The 27,900-nt window shown below is 42.0% G+C and overlaps 1 protein-coding gene across 1 annotated transcript in view; it reads left to right on the forward strand.

The window, feature by feature from the left end:
* The first annotated feature begins 1,828 nt into the window (after positions 1 to 1,828).
* FNIP1 (folliculin interacting protein 1) overlaps positions 1,829 to 27,900 on the forward strand; it is a 275,317-nt gene continuing 249,245 nt past the window's right edge. The window contains exon 1 of the mRNA XM_069199195.1: positions 1,829 to 2,093. Within this exon, the coding sequence (XP_069055296.1) occupies positions 2,005 to 2,093 (89 nt within the window). The 5' untranslated portion in view covers positions 1,829 to 2,004. The remainder of the gene's footprint in view (positions 2,094 to 27,900) is intronic.

Consider the following 27,900-nt stretch of genomic DNA (forward strand, 5'->3'; position numbering starts at 1 on the left):
CCTCTCACCAACCTGGACGGTAAGCCCAGGGTGAATCGTGACATATATGCAGATAAATCCACTGATCTCACCATTGCCTATTGTTTTTATAAAGAATTAATTTGTGACAGATGAACAAAAGCTCAACATTTTGATTTCAATCACTGGCCATTGTTGGCTGCACTTTGAATAAAACAACTTGTAATATAAAACATACATAATAGATACCTTGTCGTTGCCATCTGGGGTTTCTGGCTACATACTGGGCCAAAGATATAGTACTAGAACCTCTCAATTATAATGTTGGGCCACATTAGACAGATACATATTAAGCATACTTTGTATATACTTAACTTTAAACCATTCGTATGTGCAACTAGATAAAGCTGAACTCTAGGTGCTACCCATACATAGCACATAAATATCAAAATAATTTGCATTTGGTCTACTCACTAGAAGCACGAGGAATGTGGCCTAATGGCTATGCTAAAACATTAACAAAACATGAGTATTTACAAAGGGTGGTGAACCTGAATGGTTGAAGTTTTTTTTTTTTTTTTAAAGTACTATTACATCAGCTAAGGAAGGAGATGTGGTTTAGTGGCTAAGTGGCAGATCTAAGGACTTTGGTTTGAATCCAGCTTGCATTGACTAAAAGTTGAGCAGTTTTGGAAATCATTTAATCACAATGTGCCTAAAATTTAAATGTGAGATATATTAATGTGTGTGTAACAAAACGTTTTAAGCCACCACTTGATGAATTCAATCTTGTAGCCCATAATGTGCAACACTCTGGCTATGTAAATGACTTGTGAATAGGTATCCAGCTTATTATTCGCTGTGGATACCCTTTCCTTTAGAGCTCTTGGATAGCCCCCTAATTTTTTGACAGTCTGATAGAAGCCCTCCACAATTTTCATCAGCCAGGTTTATTCTTCCCTCTTCAAGCCTATTTCTCAATGTTTGTGGACTCACATTCTTAGGCACATTGGAAGATTTACCCTACACACATCATCTTGTATCGTAGAAGCATTTTATCATTATGTAATTCATGTTACTTTTAATCAGAAAAGACACTTACAGTAAGCCTACTTTTTTTCTGTGCCTTATGCACAGAATTTGCTTAGTACCAGACATCCAAAGCTGGCAGGCATGGTGGACACACTCTGAGCTCCAGCAATGCTGGTGTCTCAGAGGAATGCACTGGAGAAGACAAAAGATGTGGCTTAAACAGTGCTTTAAATGGGCCGGTACTGAGTACCGGCACTTTTTTATTTTGAGAGGGAGAGTACCTGCACTTCTCAAGAAAAACGTAATACTTTTCATTGGAGAGCACCAGCACTTCTCAGAAACAGCGCTTCTATGTTTCCATTTCAAGCACTGGGCTTAAATATAGTAAAGCATGAAAAAAATGGTAAGCACATACGCCTTCTCCGTGCGTTAGCAGATTAAACCCTGACGTATTAGCTTTCCAAATCATTATTCTAATACTGTTTTAGTCCCACGTGTCTAAAATAGTACGCCCACCCCATATTTAGTTCTACCCACGCCCCACAAATTCGAGTTTAGCTGTATTCCTGTTTTCGCACATGTGATAAGCATAGGAACGAAATTACTAGTCACTCATTTGAAGCGCAAAATGCCTCTAGGACTTCCCAACTAATAAGTGCGTTGTTTTGGTGTTTGGCGAGTTGGGGAGAGCCTTCTGTTTTGCGTACGTACTCTTTGCTCCCTCTATAATACACATGGGATGATGGAAGCCTCCGTACCAAGATGGCCGCCGTGTTCACACGCTGACGGGATTCGGTGTCTGACATTTAAAAGTCCTTTCTTTGTGTCAATAGCTGGCAGTGGTGCTGTTTGTGCCGCCGCGCCCAGCAGCACGGTCCGCCCCCGAGGCTGGCAGCCGTGTCTGCTGTGTGTGACTAACGCCTGTCATATGACTGCAGGCGGATGGAGGCTGATACGTGAGACAGCGCAGAGGGGACCAGCCGCGGCGTTCGCGCCTCCTAGAGGGGCACCAGTATGCCTCCCACTTTGTTCCAGAAACTCTTCAGCAAAAAAGGAGGGCTTGCGTCCCCAACAGGCAGCAGAGATCAGGAGTTCATCTTCAGGTAACGACACAGTGTATGTGGAAGCGAGTATCTCTGCAGCAGGAGATTAGGGGGGCGGGGGGAGTCACAAAATAATTTAATAGATGATTGGAGGACTCCTTCCGCCCAACAGAAGCAAATAGTGGGGATTTCATCTTTACTGCAGGACACTATTTTGTGTACTCCTGTAGATGGGGAAGGGTGAGTGGTTAATTTAGCCACAGGATGCAAGACCTCATCAGGAAGATGAAATGCAGGGCGCTTAGAGCCAAGCTCCTTCCAGTATAAACAGGGACCAGCACAGCACCATCCGACAACAGCTTGTGTGTGTGTGTTTGTGCACACCCTGGGGCTGGTGGCCAAGTGTTGCCCTTCTAATTGCACGACACCAATCCATGCACGTCACCAATCCATGCACGTCATCTGCACGGACGGTGACTGTGCTGTGCAAAAGCGTGGAAGGTGAGCGCTTGGCTCTCTGAGCAGCAGAGATCACCGTCTATTTCCAGGTAACCACACTGCCTGTTGTCACAGGAAAGAAGAGAGGGTTGCGCTACCTGAGCGGAAGATGTAAACTCCACAAGTTCGTTATCTGACAACCAGACAGCTTGTTAGGTGGTGGAGGATGATTTTCAACATATTAGAGCAGCATTTGAGACCAGACCTTAATCTTTGAGGGTCAGCGACGCGCGCCTCTTTTAATTCTACATGTATTAGCCACAAAGCAGTCCAAATAGTTTTATAGTCAGTCATGCGTGACTAGACGTAAAATGCCATTGCACGGATGTCACTGTTGCTCTTTGTAACAGCCACAGAACATATTGTCAAGATGACTTGCCAGTCCTATTTAGTGTGTGTGCGCATGATCACGTAAAATGCCAGCAATAGCCGTAGTGTCCTGCATCATAACTCCGTAATCCAGTGCCTTTGTTGGCTTGTAAATACGTGAAAAAGCAGATGAGTGTTAAACATGTTCCCGTATGTTTGCTATACGACTCGATACTGCTTCTTTTCACAGTTATTTTGTGAAGTGGAGCAGTTTGATCATATTCCTCCTTCACGAGTCAACTGTTCAAGTTTGATTCGCGTCTGCAATGCAGACGCCCTCCCAGCTGCACCTCTCCGGTTTGTTGGTAATTACAAATACTCCATATGTGTCACAGTTTGTGGTACTTTATAGGAAGAGGCTTCTTCCTGGTCTTCACTTGGGTATACATAAATAGATATCTTAGTAGCAGTCATGGTCGTGACGAATCTCTTGGTGCTGTTTTATATTTCTACTTCATTAAGTGTAAATATCGTGTTTTGTCACGTTGCTTTGTGATTTGCAATGACAACATTGTACAAATTCAGTAGCAACTCTGTTACGTTTGACATCTACTTGGTACTTAACTTGGTGTTGCTTTTTTGTGTGAAATCTAACCTTTTAATGCACGGAAGAGCACCAGAGGGCTAGATGACAATATTGCTGTACAATTTCCTGTGCTCAGTGTTGTTTTTAAAAAATTATTATTCTCACATCCACTGCGAAACCCATTTTACAACTTTCATCACCAAAATAACCCTTCCGTCCTCTTCCACGTGTAACTCACCCAAACCTCAGTTTACTACCATGATCTCCCAAACAACCCTACTAAATTCTCCCTCATTTATCTCACCTTTGACTCATCCAAACCCCCTCCTGCTACTATGATCTCCCTAACCCTTTCCACAGACTCTTCCCTCCTCCATCCCCCTTTTACTTATACCAAGCCCCATCCTATTACTATAAACTCCCAATTAACACTTCTGGATTCTACCCCTCCATTACTCCAGTCAATCCAACTAACAAACTCACATATCCGCGGCTCAAATTAACTGATGATAATACTAAAACTGTTCTTGTATTTCCTTATACTAATCCACAACTAATTCCTTTTGGGTTCAGGAGTAGCGTGCTACTCGTGGAAAAGCGATTCGAAGCCTCATCAGGGGTAGTAAGCTTTACATAAATACTACAATTAAAATAATCAACTTCGTGTTGTGATTCTCCTCTCTGGGCTACCACCATCGCCTTGGTGTTCATGATTATTTGTTAAAAGCACACCGTATGACTGAATTGCTTCTAGGTGTTTGTGAGAGACGTGTTCCAGGACAATTGTATTGAATTAGCAATACCCAGCCACCAGGTGAGGGGTATAAGATCAGATTTGGACACCAGCTCAAAAAGAGGGGAAGTTGCGATTTGAGTTGGGACGCAAATAGATATATTTGAAAAAGTCACCATTTGCGAACAAGAGTTCCGAAAAGAGAAGGGTGAAGTCTCCAATCACTGGAACTGTGAAGATATCAGGAATGCCTGTTGGCTACAGCATTGAGATTTCCTGGTATGTGAGCTATGTAAAGAAATAACTTGTGAAGAAAGCAAAATTCCCCAAAACTATTTGCCAGTTCTGGCAGGGGTTTGGATCTGGTACCGCCAAGATGACTGATGTACCGAACTGCAGTAATATTGTCCATAGGGAGAAGAATGGAGCAGTGCACCTTGCAAGAGATCTGAGAGATATGGAGGTATAATGAAGTCTGGGCAATCCCTTATGTGATGGCTTTGACTGTGGCCAAGGTTAAATTAAGAGTGGCACTGGTGGAGTTTATCAGAAAACCCAGAAATTCCATCTGAGTAGAAGCGACTAGTATCTGTTTCTGTGTTGATTAGACATCCAAGGTCTGAGAGGAGAGAACAAGTAAAGTGAACTTGAGATTGAAATGTTTTTGAATGTTTTGGAACATTAAGAGCATATCATCTAGATAAAATGATTAGTCTGATACCTTGAGACCTGAGATAGGCCACAACCGGATTCATGATTTTTGTGAAACACCAAGGTGCAGAGGAAAGGCCGAAAGGAAGAGAGGAAAATCAGTATGTTTGTCCCTGCCATTGAAATTGAAGGAATTTCTGTGATTGTGATAAATGGAAGCTTAGAGATGAGCATCTTGTAGATTCAGGTGCACCATCCAGTCGTTTTGAAGTGAAGTATCTATGACATGGAGAATAGTCTCCATGTTGAAATGATAAACCACAAATTGGTTGTCATTTCCTAGGTTGATAACAGGTTACATTTTTTTGTTTTTCTTTTGTGCTAGGAAGAGATTTAAAAAAAACCTAAAGGCTCTGGAGAGGAAATCTGTTTTCCTTTTTTGTGTAAAAGCTAATCAATTTCTTGAGATATTAGGCGGACATTTCAGATGAGATATTGTTTTTTGTAATGTTTTTTTGAGGTGGCGTAGGGGAATTACTGTTTGAGAAGGAATTGTATAAAGTTTTATAGAGTAGCCTTTTAATTCAGACCCAATGATCTGAGGCTATTGATTGCATCCCAAGAAAAGTGGTCCAGAAGGAAGACTTACTCGCTTGGGTTGTGTTTTTGTCGCTTTTTTGTCCTCTGCCCTGGAAACCTCTGCCTCTTTGCGGGTAGACTAGTTTGTACTCTTGATAGTTTGTGTTGTAGAAGCCTCTAAATCCTTGATTTCTGAAGTTGTGGGTAGTAAAGTGGCTCCTGTCTCTACTGGCCCTGGCAAAAACATGTTGTTAAAATACTTTTTTTGCATTATCATTGGGCCTTATATCCTACGAGGCAAAAGTAGTGATATAATCACTAAGTTCTTTAATAAAGGAATCTCCAAATAAGAGACCTTATGTCTTAATGCTGGGATCCATGGTATGAAACTTTGCTAATTTGGGGTCTAATTTCAACAGAAGGCCCTTTCTCCATTTGTGAGTAATCACAGAGTTGACGTTTCCTAGCAAACAGAAAGCTGTCTGTGTCCACATGGACAGATCTTCAGGATCAATATAAGTATTTTCCAGTCTGGTGGATTCGGCTAAGTCAAGGATACATTTCATGGGACCTATGATGTCCAGCATCTTATCCAGCCATGTAGACCGGTACTTGTCCCCCCTTTTACAAGGACCTTTGGTATTAATAGTGGGAGTAGAGCCTATATGATGACAGAATGTTTGATATTCTTGGTAACCATATCCATAACAAAACAAGATCCAAGCCAAAACAAGACTGAAATGCTTTGAAAAATAGCAATGCTTCAGCAAATTATAGAAAAATGAGTCCATACAAGGTTAAGGATAATGGTTTAGTAAAGAAGCACAGTCTCATCCAACTGGTCGGAAACATGCTGTGCAGAGAACCTGAGGAAACAGTAAAGCGGTTGGGAAGCAAGGCTGCCTCCCAGGGAGTTTCCAAACTGATGTTGGGAACCTGAGAGCCGACCGGAGTTCTGACCACAGTTCAGAAAGGGCAGAAGTGCAGGAGAAGGCCCATGAAGTGCAGACCTTAGCAGGAGGGCAAACAAAGCATCTTTTGTTCTGGGTAACGCAGCAATGGTGAGTGTTGCTGGGGACATGCTGAATAGAACGCAAAGAGAAAGCACTCAAGGCGGCAGTCAAATGACTGTCACCAGAATAAACAATGAAAATTAACGGTGAGCAACGCACAGTAAATATAGAGAACAATACTGCCTAGATAATATACTTAGGAACATATAATGTGAGATAAACTAATATAAAATGCTTATCACGACTGCGAGCAGCAAGGAAAGAGGACTGTTCGGAGTCAAGATAGGTATTATAGAGGATGCCGTCTCCTCGTATGGCTGTTTATGGTACTACTTTTTGTTTCCCATTGGCTTGTTGTTTCTAAGTCTGATGAGATCTGTAGTTTTCATGTTTCTTGAATGCTTCTGTTTAATTAAATGCAAGATTAGAGAAGCCTAATGGGAGCCTCCGGCCTTGCATTAAAATTGCATTGGCCAGTATTTTAAAATTGCTTTTATTATATTTGCACTGATCGCTATAAACTTTTATTTGTGGTTGTATTGTGTATGACCCTAGAGCCAAAACAATAAATAATTGAAAGTGTCTCTGAAACGCAGACATTAGTATCAAGTAGATAACAGTAAACTAAAGTCTTTTCATACATTAGTGTAAAATAGAATTGTCGTGAGAGCCCAGTTTGCACTAGGGAAGCGAAGTGGATGTTTTTGTCATGTAGGATGTTCTTGAGGATTTTAGTGTATAACTAATAATATTGGGCATGGGTGGAGACCTGTAGTGCCCTGTAGTTGAATGGGCTGGTTGAGGAGAAGAGGTTGGACAAGGTGTCTTTTAAGTTTGCTCCTGATTGTTTTTTTTTATTTTTTATTTTATCTTGACTTGGAGGGATGTCACAGATTATTTACTACTGTTGCAGATGAGGCAGAGGATTATGAAAACTATATTTTCTTTGATTGCTTGATCATGATGCAGCTACTTCAATCTGCACAATAGAGCTTGTTCTAAATGGTCTTTACATAAACAGGTAGGACAGTCATCTCAAGGTTTGGCAGTCCAAGTGGAATCAGTAATGCTCCCGCTGACTGAAACAAAGGGACAGAACTAAGCCCTCGCTGTGTGAACTCTAAACTGATGTGGAGGACAGCAATGCAAACTTTGATGCACTCCCATGCAAGGCAAATATGTTCTGTACAGGCACGGTAAACATTCAGACAGAATTAATGGTAAAAGTCAGATGATGTTCAAACTAAGAAAACACAGTCTCCCTGTCCACTGTCAAAGTACTCCTGGGCGGAGTTTGCGGAGTCCAGTTCCTCAGAGTTAAAAAAAAAAAAAAAATGGTGCATTTCCGCAGAGGCTGAGTTCTGTGACCCCTGGAGTCCTGAATGTGGAATGTTCAGCTAGGCCCGAGCCTGCTTAGCGCTTTTTCGATCGTGTGCATTCAGGAGAGGGTCTTTGCAGTGAAAGCTGCCATTTCATGGCTCTTGTGCACTGGCCTCTCCTGTGTGTACTGCACACGGGGCAGGCGGTGCACAAGAGTCATGAAATGGCAGCTTTCTTTTGCTACCTACAGCCCCGGCCTGAATTCAGGCCAGGGCAGTAGGCAGTGAAAGCTGCAAGGTCTCTTGTGCACCGACCTGCCCTGTGTGCACTACACACGTGGCAGGCCTGTACGACAAGAGGCCTGAAATGGCAGCATTCACTGACTACTGGCCTGAATTCAGGCTAGGGTAGTAGGCAGCAAAATATGCCATTCGAATCCTTGTTTGTGCACAAACAGCAATAAAAACTAAGAGATGAAGACCTTGGTCTTACCGGGGATCCTCCTCTCGTCGTCGTCCGACGGACAATCGTCTCAGTGGCTGCCTCCCTCTGTTCTGCTCTGCTGCGTGTTGTATCCTAGTTATGGGCCGCACAGCGTAAGCGTAGACTGTGCTTGCTCATCTGGTGAGCGCTGCTGGCGGGGCTAGCAAAGTTTGTGGACTTACTCCGCGCTCCAAGCAGAGCTAAAAAAAAACTCAGCTAGCTCTGCCAGCGGTGCGGTGATGCCTGCATACCCCTATAGAAAAGTTTATTTTGACACTGAAACAAATTCAAGGCAAATCTGAAAATCTTGAGAGTTGACGGATTTGACAAGATGCATGAAATGGAAATTCCTGAAAGCAGTGAGCAATATGGAACTATTTTTCACGATGGTAATCACTGAACTGTTTGGTACATCTACGATTTCTAGGCATTGTGCTAATGAGCATTTGCCCAGATCTCTCACTCTGGTTCCATGCTACTTCCAAACCAATTATTGTTAGACTCGTCAGCTGCAGGTATTGTGATTCTGCCCATCCAGTTGTGCAAGAATGTCAACAATATAAATGTGTATTTTTCAAGCTTTGAACTCCGGTGCATCCCGCCCAGAAATATTTCCTTACTGTTCAAGATAAACATCACAATATCTAGTATGTCATTTTAGTTCTAGGGAAAGTATGGGTAGATTTGGATAGCCAGTTAGGCTTCTTCTGTACCCACGAAGCTGCGTTTGAATTTGTAAAAATTGAAAATATTTTCCAGTAGCAAATGCTGTAAGTGGGAACTTAGTCCGTAATGGGAGTGAGCAATCGAACAGATTTCCAACTCTTGGTACTCACTAGTCTATGGTGATAGATTCCTTAATACCTACTTATGTTTCTTTGGCTAGCTGTATTTTAATACGTACTTTCAGGAAATTAATGCCATTGTCACTCTTGTGATTTATGTTTACATCTGAATGTTATGTTTTATTTGCATCGCAAGATGAGGAGGTAGGTTGACTCCATCCTGGTGTTTGCTTCCTTGTGGCTTTTATTTCATTGACTGTTTTGTGTTCTGGGTGTGGATGATAAGTGTCACTGAAAGCTATGGGCTTTCGCCGGGGTGGACATATGTTTTATTTTTATATCTTTAAAGGGTTGGGAGATGTCCAGTTGTGTTTCCTAGGCTCTCTCATATGACATTCAATGAAAGTTTGATAGCCAGATACAATATAAATGGGGAAGCTCCATTATTTCCTGTTGGATTCAATATGGTTTATCATGTGATGTATATTGGTTCGCGGGCATGTGTTAATGTAGTGGATATTTTTATGTGCTGCAAGTATCGAAACTCAAAAGCTTTACTATCGTTATATATTTACCAAAGGGTAGATGATAAATATTGTACAAATTGAAATTCCATTAATTCAGACATCTGCATGTGTGTAATGTCTTTGGGGATGTAATCCCTCAAAACTCCTGTGTGCCATTACAGGTATACATTGCAAAATTGTATGCAGTGAATGTTGGTACTGAATACACACAGCTGGTTAGTTTCATTCCCAAATGTTAGAGTGCTTAATAACTATATTATGATATCAGTAGTGTCTAAGTTACCCATGCATTAAATTCCTTGAGACAATATCAGAAATGCCGCTCCAAACCATTGTCCGTAAAGGTGCTAATTCAGCTCAATGTATGCTGTTTCTACTTTGCTCTAATGAACGTGGTGTATATAGAGTTCTAACTAGTACAATGTGGGTTAGTTCATTTTTTTTAAAGGAAGTCTTTAATTGATACTAACATACGCACAGGAAATCTTTTTTATGTTTCTCCAAAGGCAGATTCACATTTGCAGCTGGAATAAGATGTTCTTCTAGCTGTCAGTAACAGTGCACTTTTTAGGTTTCTGTGAAATTGCATCTGGAGAAAAAACTAGACTACAAACAGGTTTTTGGCTCACATTCAATTGTGCAAGTTCAAAATGTTTGTTAAATGGTTCAGTGGCTTAACACACTTGTTGTAGAATTCTGGTGTATCCTGGCTGGTGAGCACAACCTTTCATCCAGTAGCGATTGATTAAGTTTATTTGAATGATGCATGCCATGGTTCATTACTGTAGAATGGCATATCTTTCTACTTCACTTCTGTTAAAATTTTGGGTCAGTCCACGGGCTACTGAGGAATGAGGCAGTCATTACTTTCACCCAAATATTTGAGTGATGAAAGCAGCCAGTATTCCGGGTTACCAGTCTGGACCAAAAGAAGGAATTATCAGCAGAATTTGACCTTATGTTACCGATTTTCCCCTTAAGTTCTCATTTGTTAGTAGCGCCTCAGCGTCCATCTTTTAATGGGCTATATCCCTCCCCGTTACTGCTACCCCTGGTATCAGTAGTTCAGTGGAAAGTACTGACCCATCTCACAAGCCACTCACAATTAGGAGCTGATTGAGGAGCTTGAGAGTTTTGAAAGGGTGTCTGCAGATGGCAGTATGATTGCCCTTTTAAATGAGAAAATGGTTTTATTTAGATGGTCTCTGCGATGACCCAGTGAGATACCACTGTACAGCATTGGACCTCTTATGCCAGAACTTTAACTGGATAGCTAAGGAGTCTGTCGGACCCTATTATGAGATGTGAAGCGCTAAAGGGTTTAAATAGCAAAGTTGAGTGTGTGTTAGGTCCTTAATTGTCACTTATTAGCATTACGTAACTGCAGTGTGGTGGGCTAGAGAAAGATTAAGAAACTTTGTGGGTGAAGGGAATGAATGAATGAATTTCTAATCTTAGATGGCATTGTTTGGGGTAAAAAAGAAGATTGCATGCATGGGAATCACTGTTTAGAGTCTAACCTTGTATGATATTGTTCCCCTACCTGTGGATACCACAGATGCTTTCGCTTGTGTTTAGGAACTGTGTGAGTGAGGCATTTCTTTGTTTATCAAGGGATGGTTCCAGGTAAAGCAATTTGTATTACCTGAGCACTCAAAGTCTGTTTTCCTGCTGAACAACACCTGCCTGTTTACTTCACCATTTGTTAAATCATAGCACACTTTACAGACAAAGCATGGATGGGAACAAACCTGCCTTTGGTAGAAGCATATTTTATATGCTTTTGTTATTTTATCAAATTCAAACCGTGATATTGGTATAGAGTAAATAAGACATTTGAAAGTGTGCCAGACTGGTACACCAAAACCCCATGAAGGGAAATGGATGAGTTCCTGATCTTGAGGGTAAGAGTGTAACCTGGAAGTTTTCTTTTGCCAACATAACTATCCATTCCCAGTGCCCCTAGTTCTCTTTCAGCCAGGAATGCTTTGAGGGTAATTCTTTAGAGATGATCCCACTGTTAGATCTCACAGGCAGGTGGTATTCACCTGACTCTTCCGTTTAAAGTTATTGAGTCTCATCTCTCATCTTCTCTCCTGAATGTACCCCCTACATAGCCCTCTCTCTAACTGTGAGAAGGTCACATTTAGGTAGGGGTCTACAACATGAATTTTCATTGCAATACATTTTTCCTTTATCACCAACCTCTGTAATAGGTAATATTCAGGATCCCCCACCATGAAGTTCAGCAAGGAGGAGAGCTAACCCAAACTTCCTTTACTACTGCTTCTTTGAGTTTAACCGCATTGTCCTCTTCTTTGATGCTTGAATTATGGAGGGCAAGGGAAACTCAACTTTTAAATTGGTCAGGAATGTTATATTTGTTAAATCATATTCCTTCATGGAAGGCTATCTATGTGACCAGCTGATGTGAAAATGGTGGGATGTGTGAATATTTATCAGAAACGAGAAGTAACTAAGCTAGCCCATTTTTCCAATGGATCTGAAAGTCTGATTCTGAAAGTAGAAGAGGATTTAGTCTTCAAACTAATATCAATGGTTCCTGAGAAAGATCAGCCATTCTGAATATCCATTAAAGGGCGTGCAATGTCCTCATTCAGAACTAGGCCACAAACAGATTTATTTTGATAATCATATAGTTTAAAGGCATATCATCTTCAGGATGTAGAGACTATGACTAACGTGATTTCCCTCTATAGTGGGGAAGGACACTAAAGGGTTGTTCCTAATGATTTGCAGTTTTCACAAGATCGTTTTGCTCCCTTTGCAGATATTAATGACTTTCAAATTGTCTCATATTAATGATATATCTTATTAGGAGGAGCGCTCACACAATGGTCATCTTAGCAGTGGAGTTCATAATTTTATTTGGTTAGAAATGCAGGCTTTTTGAGTAGGATGTTATTTCATGATGATTTAATGTTTTCAGGAAACATAATGGCATGATCCTCTTTTGCTTCAGATTTTGTTTCTGTTTGTTGGGAAGCCACTTCCAAGAATACATGTCTTGAATCACAAGGACCTAACTTAAATTCCACCTAAAATAGTTTGTAATGTTGAATAAATTGGTATTGATAACAGTTTTTTGCTTTTAGATTGGTTTATATTAATGTGTATCAAATGCCTATCATAATTTTGATAAATGTATACTTCTAACAACTGAAAATTATATCAAAAGTGAGAAAGGGACATACAATATAGATAGATGTTACCCCTTCCCTAGTGCAATGCATATATTAACGGAAGATTTAAACATACTTCCCTCAGTGGTCGACATTTCTTATCAAGACCTCCTGTCTGCGTGTATTACTCATGGTTGCCCAATTTATGTTCTGCTCCGTTACTACGTGGTCAACATTGATGTGTAATTTGCTAGCCTCCTATGACTGGCGCTTTAAGGGCAGAACCAGGCAGATTTGCCTGTTGTACAGACATTTTAGTTCGGGCAGCACACTAGACCATATTTTTGTATCTGTGTTGGATTCTTCCATGTTTGTTAAACTTGAAATACTAAACTATAATAGAAGTGACCCATGGGCCCATGCATGCTTTTATTAAGCAATCTTAGAGACCAGTTCAATAAAGGTTCTCACCTTTGTCATTGATTATCCTCATAGTCTTATCATGAGGTTGAATAGTAATCCGTTAGAACAACTATCTCAGTTCTGAAGTTAATATTTGCATGCACCCGATTTTACATTAATCCTGGATAAGAATGCATCATATAATGATTTAATAAAGGAAATGTGATATTGAAGCCTGTCCCTGTCCCCAAAGCCATCTGATTACTGATATACCTCAAGCATAGTAAAATGTTTAATAAACTATTTCAACATTTGAAAATGGAGGAAAATGAGATAGCAAGTGAAACAAAAATCAGGTAATTATCGCTTTTTATGAATTCCAAGCACTAAATCTTACATACAAAAATGTAATAATGAAACAGAAGCACGTTTATTATAATAAATGTTGGTCACTAATGATGGAAGCTGTTGTTTAAAATGACCGCAGAAATTCTGGCTTTTGGTAAGACAGAGCTCTCTGTTACCTTTTGGTAATCAATGTATTTTCTGGAGAGGTGTGGATGACTCATTTAGGACATGTTTGCGTTTGGATTAGGGTCACTATTGATTTTTATTTTTGGAGGACAAATTAAGATTTTTTTTTTCCTCAACTGATTATATAAAGAGCATCATCCTTTCTAAATAGGTAGACCTCCTGACCTGGATAACTTGCTAGCAGTGATGATAAAGTCAAATGAGGATTGATGGGCTTCCAGTTTATATATTTTTTTTCCTGTGACTATAAGTAATATCTCCCCAGAATCCTGGAAGGGTGCAGTGATGACAGGTATTCATATGAGCCATGATCTCTGTTCCCTAAGAACTGTAGGTTTATATTTTACATCGATATGTGTGCTAAAGTCTTGCACCAATATTGCTCTCAAAAGGATGGGTAAAAAAAATCGTACTTTGATGCCAGGGGAGTTTTAGAGAAGGCCATTCAGTGCCCAATCATTGCTTTGCTTTATGGGGAACAGCGAACGTATTTTTGAACATATGGGAAATTAGTATTGCCATTTTGTTGAATTTCATGCAGCCCTCAATCTGGTAGAGATGAAGCCAGCATGGCAGAAATTGAATGGGATGAATATCCCTGTTGGTCTTCTCTCAATCCTCAATGCACAAAATGCTTCTTGTTAAGTACTTTGCAATGACATTGAAATCACTCTTGGTGGATATACAACATATGGATGTGACTTTTGGATTGTCATTTTTTAAATGCATCTTAATCTGCTGTGTTAAGCTTGGTGTAAAATGTATTGATACTCATTTAAAGATGTATTATTTATTGTATTTTATCTTTTACTATTTTGATAGAAATTGGTCTAAATTAAAGATATTTAAGGTTGAAAAATCTATCGCAGTCCCAAAGTACTTCTGGCCAAGGTTTGCTCCCTGGACCATGGTTGTGTCACATTCAACTACTTGCTACTGTCACCCACCAGTAGAAGGAGGTTGCCACAGCCTCTACAATCAAGCCTGGTACATACGTTTGCAAAATATCTGAGGAGCCATGGTAAAAAGAAAGCAGTCCCAACATTTGGGATGAAGGTTATGAATAACATTGCATTTTAATGATGGGTTGTGCTTAGTAAAATATTAAGGGGGTCATTCCAACCCTGGCGGTCATCGACCGCCAGGGTGGAGGACCACGGAAGCACCGCCAACAGGCTGGCGGTGCTTCCCTGCCCATTCCGCCGCGGTCAGAAAAGGGGATCCGGCGGTTTCCCGCCGGATTTCCCCTGTCTGGGCTGAATCTCCATGGCGGCGCTGCAAGCAGCGCCGCCATGGAGATTCCAACCCCCTTCCCGCCACCCTGTTTCTGGCGGTTTTTACTGCCAGGAACAGGATGGCGGGAACGGGTGTCGTGGGGCCCCTGGGGGCCCCTGCACTGCCCATGCCACTGCATGACACTGGCATGGGCAGTGCAGGGGCCCCCTAACAGGGCCCCAGCATGATTTTCACTGTCTGCGTAGCAGACAGTGAAAATCGCGACGGGTGCAACTGCACCCGTCGCATCCCTGCAACACCGCCGGCTCCATTCGGAGCCGGCTTCTATGTTGCAGGGCCTTTCCCGCTGGGCCGGCAGGCGCTCCTTTGGCGGGCGCCCGCCGGCCCAGCGCGAAAGCCAGAATGGCCTCCGCGGTCTTTTGACCGCGGAGCGGCCAAATGGCGGTGACCGCATGGCGGGCGGCTCCCGCCGCGTTCAGAATGACCACCTACGTTTTTTTGGCTAGGTGTTAGAAAATAAAGGCAAAAGACAAATACAAGCACAAGAGTTTTCCCCAAGATCTCTAAAGCAACTATTTAGGTGGCTACTTGGTGTTACCCAATACAGTTTACTGAATTTCCCAAAGTCGCTTATATACCCTTCTCTCAACACACCAGGTAGAGCTCTAAATAGTAGACCTAAACCCTTTCTCTTAACTAGCTACCATAGAAAAAACTAAAGGACACTTGAAAGCACAGCCCGCATTCGTGGCCTCCAATTTGTTTGGTTAGCTTGTTTGTAAACTAGTCACAGGCAGTAATTGGATTGTTGTACCATCTATCACTCCACATCTCGTTTGCAAGGCAATACACAATGAGGAAATGGTTATGTACCAGAAACAACTAATTTTGGTGACAGACCTGCATTTTAGACAAAAAGTGCCTCTGGCTCTTGGGAAGCCAAAGGTTGATGATTGTTCATTAAATAGTGGAGCTGTGAGGTTCAGTCTGTTAAATGGTGATGTGCTTGTCTGTGGTAAAACAAAATCCAAATGCAGAAAAATCGTAATAAAAAATAAAAATAAAAGCAACAGTTGCAAGAAACTTGATTAAGGATTATTGTAGGTGAAGGGAGTAACATAATTGTGAACTGGGGACAATGGGGCTTTAACAACAAAAAACAAAAAAATTGCATTTTAGGTACAAGGTCATAAGTAGAGTCTCCCCTGGGAAATAATAGAGGAAAAGGTGCACACATAAATAAATAAAACAAAAGAAAGAATTATTTAAAATGGGGTGAGGAGGGTTGGCGGGTGGCAGAGCCGGCTGTAGCGCTGGTGGTGCCAGGTGGGATTGTCTTTTGGTGCCCACCCCAATGACCTCCCTTTCCACATATTCCCTCACTACCACTCTCCAACAGTGCCCAATTATCTCCCCATAGCCCCTCTCTGACATAAATATAATTTTTTATAGCGCTACCCATATTCACTCATGCAGTTCTGTGATCTGCATGGTACTTGTTTTTTTGCAGCAGGCACATTCTCTGCCCTACTTTATGATGAGTCCAAACCGCCACTAGACAATATAGCGATCTCTTACCAGTAGGGACATTAATCACCAGAGTTATTGTGACATGTTTTTTATTGTTGCCTGAATACTGCTGGACGCCCAAGGAAGTTGCCCTACTTGTAAACCCATAAGATATTTTTAAACATAGCGCCCCCCACCAAAGTGAGCGCCAGTTAAAGCTAGATATGTCGCACTATCCTAAATCTGGCCCTAGAGGGTGGGTATTGTCTCCATGCCCCACAAAGAAAAAGGGAGAAAACTATAACATCTGTTTCAGATTAAGTTTGCATCCTGAAATAATTGACTACATTTTTTGCAAAAAAACATGAAAAATCACTTGAGATTCATTGTTCCCACAGCTTATTAAGGAAGGGCCAACTAACTTGAATCTCATTGCACTTGCTCATTGCTCTCAAACAAGAAAGTTCTTCAAGGCTAGTTTTTAGCACACTCTTTAACCTATTTCTTGAGGCTTTTGGAGGGAGACACTGTTAATGTTTCTACCACACTATTTTACAAATATGCAGATAACACAACTTTTATTTAGGTGTCTCCCGACTGTATTTCCTACCTTGATAAGATTCTAGACAGTGTCCAGTCTTGGATTATATACCTTCACCTTGGAGTTAATCCCAACAAAATTGGCTTTTTGTTCATCTCACCCTATCAGTCCTCCAACCATGGTTCACCAATGGCTTGACTCCACACTTCACTTAATGCAAACTGACCATCCTTCATAGCTCAAAATCTCTTGCTTTTATTCTAGAGAATCTGCGTACACAGGCACATTAATACGACCAAAAATGCTCATTATTAGTTCAAGCGTATAGAGGGAATAAAATCATTCCTGAATGAGAGCTACCCATCATCGTTTCAGCGTAACTTCTCTCCAGCGGTAATTAATTTTACCTTACTACCCCATATTGATTTTGTAGACATGGCTCCCCTCTGAAGGCAGAGCTGGCTACAAACTTATATGTTTATTATAGAAAGCTCTGTACAGTGCTCCTTCTCACTGCCTGGCGTAAAATCTGAAGATATCAGTCAGAGGGTTCTAGCCAGCTGTGCAGCTAGGGAGACCTATGCTTTCAACAAAAAAGCACAATAAATCAATCATTCTCCGGTTCGGTATCCAAAGTTTCAAATTCCGTTGCCTCCTACTACCAGCGCTATTTTTTTTCCAACATAAAACCAAAACAGTTGCTTTTCAAGCGACTGTTGAGGTCCTTGCTCCCATATGGTTTTCTACACAGGCACTGGGGTTTTTGATCTAGTCTTCTCTTTAACGTACACTGTGCCATGAATGTCTGTGAACCACTTATGAACAAATCATTTTGCTTTGGATAAAGTGATCCGTGGGGATCATTATTATAATGGACACGTTAAACTATTATATTTTGTATATTTTATTGTGTTTTTGTAAGAGATGTCCATACTAACATCAGTATTTCGCCAATACTGATGTAGTAGTATTTAGTCTTTTTGATCACCTTGATTCCCACCTTTTGGCACTGTAGTACGGAGAGTTTTGTTTTCATTATTCCAATTGGTTTTCTTCTTATGGTTAACTGTAGGCGCCAGGAGACCCTTGTGGGTGATTATATGCTTTACAAATGCAAATAACTGTATATATTAGTATGCTGAAATTATCTCTGCAAGTTATTTGTATCCACATTTTTGCTGCGTGAGATTATATCTGTTGAACTGCTGCTTTATGTATAGCTCTTTGATCCTCTGGGGCCTTGCATTCTGTATGCAAACCTACTCCATGAATAAATGAATAGACTGACCAAAAGAGTCTGGAAGAGACAGTGATGTGGCCAGATTGTGGCTTAATGATTAGTGTATTTTCCAGGACAGGAGGCCTAACCTGTCTTCGTCCTATCCTCATGGCTGCAGTTTACCTTTGTTAGCATGCAGAAGGTATTAAGTTTCTTAACTGGGAAACTTGCCTGGAGGGGTCGTTGGCCATGGTAAGAACGCAACATCCAGATATAAAAAGCAGATAACCATTATCTCATAAGGCCTGTGATCACAGTGGGTCGTAAGACTTTGGGAATGGCCTGTACAAATTCTGTGTTAAGCAGTTTCCTTTGTGCTGTAGTAGACTGTAGAGTGGTGGCTAGATGTGTCTACTGTTTATTTCTACTGCCACCTAATATAAATAACAAATTTCCTGTTAAGAACTCAGGGAGGAGGATTAGGCTTTATTTTCTTCCATTTATTCATCCAGCAGCCATGAGTTTTAATAAACATATAAACAATCCAACTACATTTCTCATGAGCCATTGGGAAAAAATAAATAACAAACAGTTCATCCACTCAGGGCTGCGAATGCCCCCATAAGGTTCCCTGGAGATGCTGTATCCTCCTCTTTCTTTCTGTGAACACAACAGATCCATCATCAGGTTACTCCTGTTTGTAATCAGTCTCTGATAAGACAAACTGTAGTGTGAGGTACATGCTAACGTACCTTTTATTAAAGCATAAAATAACTTCTACATTAGCAATTAAATTTAACACCTTAAACAACAGCGCTTATACATCTCAGTACTGTCAATCCAGAGTCCTCAAGAGGAGACCCCTCTTTCAAGAATTCCTTACACTGGGTGGGTACAGTACTCAAGCATAAAAGAGTGGGATAATCCTTGCTTCCAGGACCTCAATAGAATTGAAACTTTCTGTTACAATAGCTAGGTAATGGTTCATTCTAGGACAGGACCCAAAGGCGAGGATTAGGCTACTTTATAGCTTTTCCACCACCAAAGTTGCCAGATTCATTGCTAGTTTGAAATAAAAGATTTTAAAAGTAAAGTCTGTGGACCAATCCCCTGCATTAAGAATATCTCCCAACCTGGATCTAAAGAGAAAGCTCTGGAGACCATAGCCCCCCTGACAGAATGAGCCCCAAATAGGGAGGTTTCAATTTCTGTATGTCCTGTCTGACCCACCTTGTGATGGTAAGTGAAGATACTGGCTTGCGAGGCTTAGTGAGAACTATGAGTAATTGGCCTTTCCCTGGAGGATGCAATTCGTCCGTCATAGGCTCATAGTCCGAAGAGTCCTAACTACACAGAAATTGAGAGGATCTGGAAAAGTCAGTCATGACACTACCCTGGAATTACATTTTGTTCTTCTAGTAATGTTGAGGGTCACTTCTTCCCGAGTAAATACTCATACCTATTAAATCCAGGGCCCTCACTTCCGAGACTCTGCGGCAGGATATCGGACACAATAAAGTTGCTAGTGTTGCAGACTACAGTTTCCTAGACCTATACTTGTTAAATGGCCATGACTTAAACAGGCCAAGGATTGTATTGACGTCCTACAATTTTGTGTAATGGAGTCAAGGCAGAGATGACCATCTGATTCTCCTCAGAAGTTTACAAACCAGAGGATGTTCTCCAATTGGGATCCCATCCACCGGTACATAACCTGATGAAATGGCTGATCTAAATGTATCGATATATCTGTAGGCCAGGCCTCCTGAGGCTAGGGAAGCCAGGAAATTCAGGATGCAGATAATATCAGCCCCATCCAACTGTCGTTTGACAACACCAACACAACCATCTTGATCAGGCGGAGTGCTATCTTTTATTTGTGCTATCCTCCCATGTTTCGGAAAGCAAGGCGGCAGCTTCCTGAGAACGTCAGGGGACTTTAAACATTCCCTGTAATCCGCACCGCCATGAGACGGCAAAAGGAAGATAACACCAGATGATGGTGAGTCCCTTGGGGATCCCTGAGGAGATCTGGAAACAGGGGTAGAAGGATTTGGAAAATCCCAAGGAAATTCCATCAGAACTGGAAACCAGGCTTGAGACCTCCAAATCGGAGTACTTACCACTAGATCCACCTACTGACGACGCATCTGAGTGGCTCGTCACATGATCATTGCGAATGGGAGGGGGTAAGGCATAATTCTTCTCTTTGCTCCAGTCTTGGAGAAAGTCGTTGGTCTCTACTTTATTGGGATCTGGGGGCCAGCTGTAATACCTCTCCAATTGGTGATCCAGTGGAGACACGAAGAGGTCGATCGAGAAGGGGCCCCACTGAGCTTGGTGGGCCTGGACCACCCTTTGATGAAGTTTCCAAAAGCTGGCATCGTGCCACTGGCGGGAGTGCAAATCTTCCACCTGGTTGGACTGGCTCGGAAGATGGTTTGCTATTACAGAAATCTGTTTGGCCAGGCAATAATTCCAAAGGGCTTAGGCCAGGTTTAATAGGATTTTTGGCCTTGTTCTACTGCGGTGATTTGCATAGCAGACGGCCGCCACATTGTCCATTTTGAGGAGGGGCACATTGAGCCTAGTCTTTGGTCCAACATTTCACTGCAAAGGATCCCACTGTTAATTCCAGGCAGTTGATATGAAGATTTTGTTCTGCAGAAGACCACTTTCCACCTGTGAAGAAGAATTCCCCCAGCGTGCCCCCCCAACCTTCGCCACTCTAGGAACCAAAGATGGCTCTGCCGCTCCATTTCTCCATATTGGAGCTCCACCATTGCAGTTCCTCCCTCACCTTCTCTGAATAAGGAATAAATGGGGAATAAGAGAGGCCTTTTTGCAAGTGGAAATTCTTCAGGCATTGGAGTTCCTGTAGTGTAATGGGCCTGGAAAGATAGCCTGAATTGAAGATGAGAGGACGCCCCCTACCCAGGCCAGATGATGCAGAGAGATCATTGGTTTGGCCAAGGTTATTTTGAGCTCATGCTTGATCTTGAAGAGATTTCAAGGTGGAAGGCACTGGGTAGCTTTGACCAAGTCTATCATGAACCCCAAAAACTGCATGCTTTGAGCTGGAATTAAGAGGATGTCTGTTAGTTGAATATGAACCCTAGAGATTCCAAGAGGTCTATGGTAATCTGTAAGTGAAAGGAAAGACAACCTGGACGTTGATTGACAATGAGAATGTTGTTGAGGTAGAACTATCAGTCTGATGGCCCAGATCTCAAATGTCCCACCACCGGTTTCATTACCTTGGTAAAATACTACAGAGCGGAGGACAGACCAAAAGGAAGAGAGGTGAATTTGAATATCTTTGACCTCCACTGAAATTGTAGGAACCACCTGTGAAGAGGGAAAATAGGCACCGTAAGATAGGCATCTTTGGGGTCCAGGCGGACCATCCATTCGTTTACTAGCAACAAGTCCCTGAGAAGGGGAAATTGTGATAAATCAACCACTCATTGAACTCTCTGAGGTTGATGACTGGGCTTTGGCCCCCATCCTGCTTCTCCACTAGGAACAGATTGCCCAGGAAACTGGGAATGCAGAGAAATTGGCACAATTGTGGTCTTCTCCAAAAGTTGTCCGACCTTGACCTCTATTAATCCCGCCTGAACAGAAGAAAAAAAAAATGGGCTTCAGGCAAAGAGTTTGTGTTGGAGAACCGTAAAAATCTAGTAAAGCCCGGATTGTCTGAAGGACCCAAGCATCTGAGGTGGGTAGTTGCCAATTGTGAAAGTTCTGCCAACCTGCCCTCGATCTACAGACCTGCAGAGGTCCGAACACTTACCTTGGGGGCTATTGAAGGCATTTTTGCCTCTTCCTCATGCTCCCCTCTCTGTGGGTTAGGGTCTGGTGGGATGAAAGCTCTTTTGAATGGGTCCTGCCACTGTCCATGGCGAGTGTCCAAAGCTTTGGAGGCTTGGTGAGAAGGGCGGCTGGCCAAGTGCCCCTTACCACGGCCGGCTCCAGCAAAAACACAGGGAGATTAAGATGTTCTTGATAGAGGTTTGGGCCTTGTCCAGCAAATTAAATGTATTTACGAACTTGCCCAATTTGTGAATGAAAATCTCCAAAGAGGCCTCCCTCTGCCACGGGCCCTTCCTCTGATGTGGAAAGTTCCCCCAATTTGAGGCCTATTTTTATTTATAGCGGCCAGCGGTGCTCTGTGGAAAGTGTGCAGTTTGCGTTTCCCAGAAATATTACAGCTCTTTGAGCCCAGCCTGACAAGGCATCTAGAGAGCTAAGACAACCTAATCTCTTGGCGTCCTCAACCATGTCTAAAATCTTGGACAAGGAACCTGCTACATCAAGATTGTGTTGGCATGAGCACTAAGCAATGTATTCTCTTTTTGGGATCGCATACAAACTTAACAGAAAACTGTCCCATCTTTGGGTCAATTTCTGCCGTAAGGGCCACTTTGTTCTCCAGAGCAGGTCTAGGATTGTCTGCTCATTGTCGACTATTGACGCCTTGTCTAAAGGCTTCCGTAGGTGACTCGCCATGTATGCCGCCTCCTTAGGACCCGTGGACCATTTTGAGGAACATGGGTATAGAAGGTCCTCTGGGTCCAACATGTCGGATCTGGAGGAGTCTCTTGTACACCTGAATCTCTGCTAGCTGCGTAGGGTCTGGAGAAGGACGCCAGGGTCTGCCTGAATTGCTGTCCCCATCAGAGGTATTAGGGGAATAATTCCCGTCTCCCAGGTCTGGGGAAGGAAAGAATATCGGGAACCCTTCGGAGGTGCCAATAACCTGGGGGTCAACTTGGAATGGGTGGGAGTCCATAAACGCCTTTTTAAGACACTCAAAGGCATCCTGGTCCTCTAGGCATTTGTGCTTAGTCTCCTGACCAGATGTCAAGGGCTGTCCCTAGGGTAAGTGGGTCTTAGGCCCAGAAGTATCTTCCCTCGATCCAAGGGGTTTTTGGCAGTGTGCCTGCAGCTAAAGTATTTTCTTCTCCAGGGAGCAACGACCTGGGACACAGCCTTAAAAATGGAGACACCCTTGATATGGCAGAATTTGTTATCAATAGGGAGGTATCCTCCATGTACTCCCCCAGATCCTCCATAGCAAATATCAGGAGGGTATTTTTCAGAAATAAAATGTATAATAATCCGTGCCTGTTACAGTAAGGTATCTTACAATATTCAATGCTTGTTAGCTTGTTATTGCAGGGTGTAGCCCAAATACAATGATGGGGGTAGTGGTATTGCCTGTCTGAAAGCAAACTTAGTTAGAGGAAGTATGTCCTGCTAGGGCAAACAGAGGAAAAGAGGGCGGCACTTATGATATGGAGTCTTGGTAAGTACCTGTGACATGCCCTGGTGTAAAGCCTCACACGAGGCTGGTCTTACCTGCCATGCAGTTGTCTGTCTCCAGGTGATGGCTCACTTTCAAAAGCAAATAGCCCCAAAGTAGTGCAACTCCACTCGAAGGGGGGCGGGGGGAGTAGGATGTGCAGAGCGCATTTATTGTAATGCGCTGGTCCCCCAGCAGTTAGAAGACCGCAGGCGCCCAGAGCCCTGAGTGATAGAAGCAACCGTGAAGGAGCAAGAAAATATTCCAGTGGCTGAGCTACAAGAAAAAATGCACAGGGACTATCCAATACCACTTATCTCAGGCTCCTGGATCAGCAAAGAAAGGTGGAGGACAGAGTGTCTCCAGGGAACGGAATAGGGGCAATCGCAGCCCTGTTTGGATGAACGGTTTTTGGGGTGCCCCCATGGCTCATGGGAAATGTAGTTGGATTGTTTATGTTTATTAAAACTCCTAGCTGCTGGATGAATAAATCAAAGAAAGTAAAGCTTAATCCTCGCCTCTGGGTCCTGACATAGAATTTATATGGCGTTGGAGTGCATAGTAAGCAGGTCTTCCATTCATTCAGACTTCCTACTGCTGTTGTCTGTCTCACACTTTAGTTAGTGTTTTAAAACATGTGCTCGCGGACAACGTCTTGACACTATTTACAGTGTACATATTCAGTTGTGTTGACCTGCTGGCTTTTGGGGGATTTAGGCATGTCTAATGCTTTTAAGAACTGGATGTGCCCTTTGGTTTCCCAGATCTGCAGCCCTTCATGAGTTTGATTTTATTTTTTGCCATTTTGGCTCAAGAAAATACAGACATTTTAGCGTAGTGTAAACAAGATTAGTACTTAAAATATTCTAATTCTTTTCTTTTATGTTACCAACATCATCTGTAACTGTTACAGAATATGACTCTTTGTGGAACCAAAACCTCTTCAATTTGATACCCAAGCTCTCTGTGATGAAACCAGAGCGGTTTTATGTGTACAAATATAAAATTGCCTCTCGTAGCGCTTGATACTGCCTCATATCTGTTTTATTTTGCTTTTTTTAAACGTTCATATAACCAATGCGAGGTAGATCTCAATCATTAGAGTGTGATCTAAGAACCATGTTGACTAGTAAGGTGTTAACTATGGAAGCATGAGAGGTGACATTGTATTCAACCCTTTTACTTGTAGACAAAGTAAGGCTGTGGAATTGGTGACCTTAATTCTGATTCTTCCCCCCCTCCCCCCTCATTTAGCACTGCAGTGTGTAATCCTGGTAATTCATGCATACCTCGGTTTCCTATCTGCCAAAACTGGAAGTGCCTAGAGGCTGGTTAAATTCCTACATGTTAGCATAATAAAAACAAATATTAAAAAAATCAGAACATTTTCCTTGTACAGTGAATAGATGTGCTCTAAGAGTGAAGGAAAGGGAGGGGATGAAAAGGGTAATGAAAAGCTGGAGAAAAAGCTATGTTTTTAAAACCCTGACTGTCTGGTAGAGCATGATAAGTTTCTCTTCGACAACCATTCCTTTCATGCATTGAACTAGAAATGTTTTTGAAGGATTTGACAGACAACAAAATATTTAGTCAGACATCGAAAATATTGGCTTTTTAAGCAAGAGGCAGACAGCTCACTGGGTTCCTGCAGAGAGAAAGTGAGAACACATTCAATTATTTGGCAGCAGCCAAAACATTGAAAACTTCACCATGAACAACTGTGAATCTTTACTGGTAAGGTGTCCCTCCACTCCAACGCCTGATTGTTCCTTCCTCCTAATACAAAGACCACCACCCAGCAATACAGGTGTCTTAATACACACTGACCAAGACTCTTCTGTGCCACCCCTTTGTTTAATTCTAGCAGATCTCAGCATCCAGTTTATTAAGAATAATCTAATTACAACCACAGCCATCACATACAATCTTGAGCCCTTCAGCCTCCAGCAAAGTGTGTCTTGCCAAAATCATTCTGTCAGTCTCCCGTTGGATGTTTATACTTGCTCTCCTGTGATAGGCCACCATGAGTGACAACTCTCCAGAAAGCAGGAGTGACAGCAACACCAATGCCTTCAACATATCCATCAATAACAACTCTTGAAAGATCACAGTCACCACCAACAACAAACGCATCTGCAGACATTGGGTATCTTAATACTCCTCTCCTATCTCAAAAGAACCCCAATAAATATGCAACCTCAAGACATAAATCCTTTTATAACTGGGCCTCCTCTGCATTGAAAAAATAGATATTGATGTAGACCACATCTACAGTTACTCATATGAAGAAAACCAAATGGAAAATGAAACTCAACTCTGTGTACTACAGTGCAAAAAGTGGGAATCCAGGTGATTGAAGGCTAAATAATACTATACCTGTATAACAGAGGTCACAAAACAACCATGAGAACCACTAAATGACAATATTACTCAATATGCGTTATTTAAATTGTCTGCCCATCTAAGGAACGCCACAAAATTCTACCAGACATCCATAATCCAGAACGCCCACATGCAGAACCAACAGGATTGTAAACTTTGTGTGACAAACTCTCATTGGCATTGATCTAAATTAAACAGTAAAAAACTACTTTAGGAAGAACACATCTAACACACCCATACACATGGCTGAACCACCACAGGAGGACAACCAGCTTCCGCCACTTAATACTTGCAGCACCCTTTCAGAAAAAAAGAATTTGATACCAGTTGTCAGCTTTCAATGATAATGTTATCATCTTCAGACCCAGCGCTCCCAAAAATCTTTATCCTTTACACAACTTGCACAGGAGAGGTAGCTAGACGTTTAATCAATAAGTCTCTGTAACTAGGTTAATTCTCGTCTGAGTTGAAAAACTCCCATGTTAGACTCATGTAGAAAGTCCACCCAGCAAACTACAGACCAATACCTAAATGCGTTGTCTTAAGTAAAATAATTGAATTCTCTGTTTTCACTTAACTTTCCAAGCTTAATGAGGAAAATTAGTTGATGTTGGGATTACAGACTGGATTCAGAGGTGGTAGAAGCACAGAAAGATGACCTACAACTCAGTGACAAGAAGAGACTGCCTGTCCTTTTGCTTGAGGACTTATTGACAGCATTTGCCACTGTCTACCACCAGACACTGCTACAGAGATTCCATCTCAGAATACTTGCAAATGCTCTGAGATTAATTGCCTCAGACTCAGACAGATAAAGCTTGAGGTATCTGCCAACTTTCACAACCGTCCCTGAACCTACCTTGCCCCCCTTACAGACTGGATTAAACTGTTCCACATCTCCTTTTACAACTATGTGGATGATGCACAAATCGCAAAAAATGGATGGATGAGAAGACCTCTACAAGTCAAGACCTGGCTACTGCTTCAGTAAGTTAAATGCCTGGATAATGAGTCACCACCGATAGCTCATCACAGCAAAGACCAAGATCACGAGGACAGTGGCACACATACCAGCATACCACCATATGGCCCATGTCCCTTTAACTACATCAAGAGATGTTTGAAACCTATGGGTAATCATGGATTCAGGCCTTTCATTGATACCACATCAACAAGGTCGAAAAGACCACCTTCTGCACAGTGAAAAGTCTGTAATGCATCCTCCTGTACTTTGAATACCAACAAAAGCTACAATCTAGCCTCACAATTGTAACCTCAAAGCTCAGCTGTGCCAGTAGCCTATTCCTCAACCACCAGTTTAATCATACGCAAAATACTACTAATCCAAAAATCTGCTATAAAACAACTCTTCCACCTCCACAACAGAAAGCACACTACATCTGCTCTGCATGCACTCCTCTAGTTAACTGTAGCTAAATAAGCAACATTCAAATCACTTTGCGTTCTCCCGAGCCTTTCCAAGGAAAAAGATCAATATGCCTACAAAGTAATTTCAAAGAAAATAGGACAATGCCTTCTAGCCTTGCACCTCACTATGAGAATCCACAGGAGGTACTGCTTTCCCAGTACAAGCCGTCAACCTCTGGAACTCTACTAGTTAAGATTCTCAGCATCTTGTATCATTTATAGTTTATAAGAGAGCTGACAGCATGGCTGTTCCCCTTTTAACTGCACAGTCCCATAACCCTGAGATACAACCTAGAGCAGTAATCGTTCTTTCAAGTACAGTCTATACTCCACATATAAACAAGAGCCCGACCAGCACACATTCCTTGTTAATGTAAATAATCTAACAAGCTATGTCCAGATAAGTTATGAAGGGATGACCATAGTCTACTTTGTGTATAGTAAAGTATATGAATACCTAAACCTGATAGCCAGTGCTAATATTAAGTGCAGCCAATCGGAGTTATATCACGCTGCTTAATAATTCCCTTATACTACTTGTCGCTCTTGCACTCACATAAGTCACCGCAACAGGTCAAGTCCTATCCACAGCAAGAAACTACCCATCACAAACCGCACAGAATTACTGAAGAGATGTGCTGCTTAATGCTCACCACAGGAGGACTCCAATTTAGTCTACCA

Source organism: Pleurodeles waltl, chromosome 7 (genome assembly GCF_031143425.1).
Source record: "Pleurodeles waltl isolate 20211129_DDA chromosome 7, aPleWal1.hap1.20221129, whole genome shotgun sequence".
In the NCBI taxonomy this organism is placed as follows: domain Eukaryota; kingdom Metazoa; phylum Chordata; class Amphibia; order Caudata; family Salamandridae; genus Pleurodeles; species Pleurodeles waltl.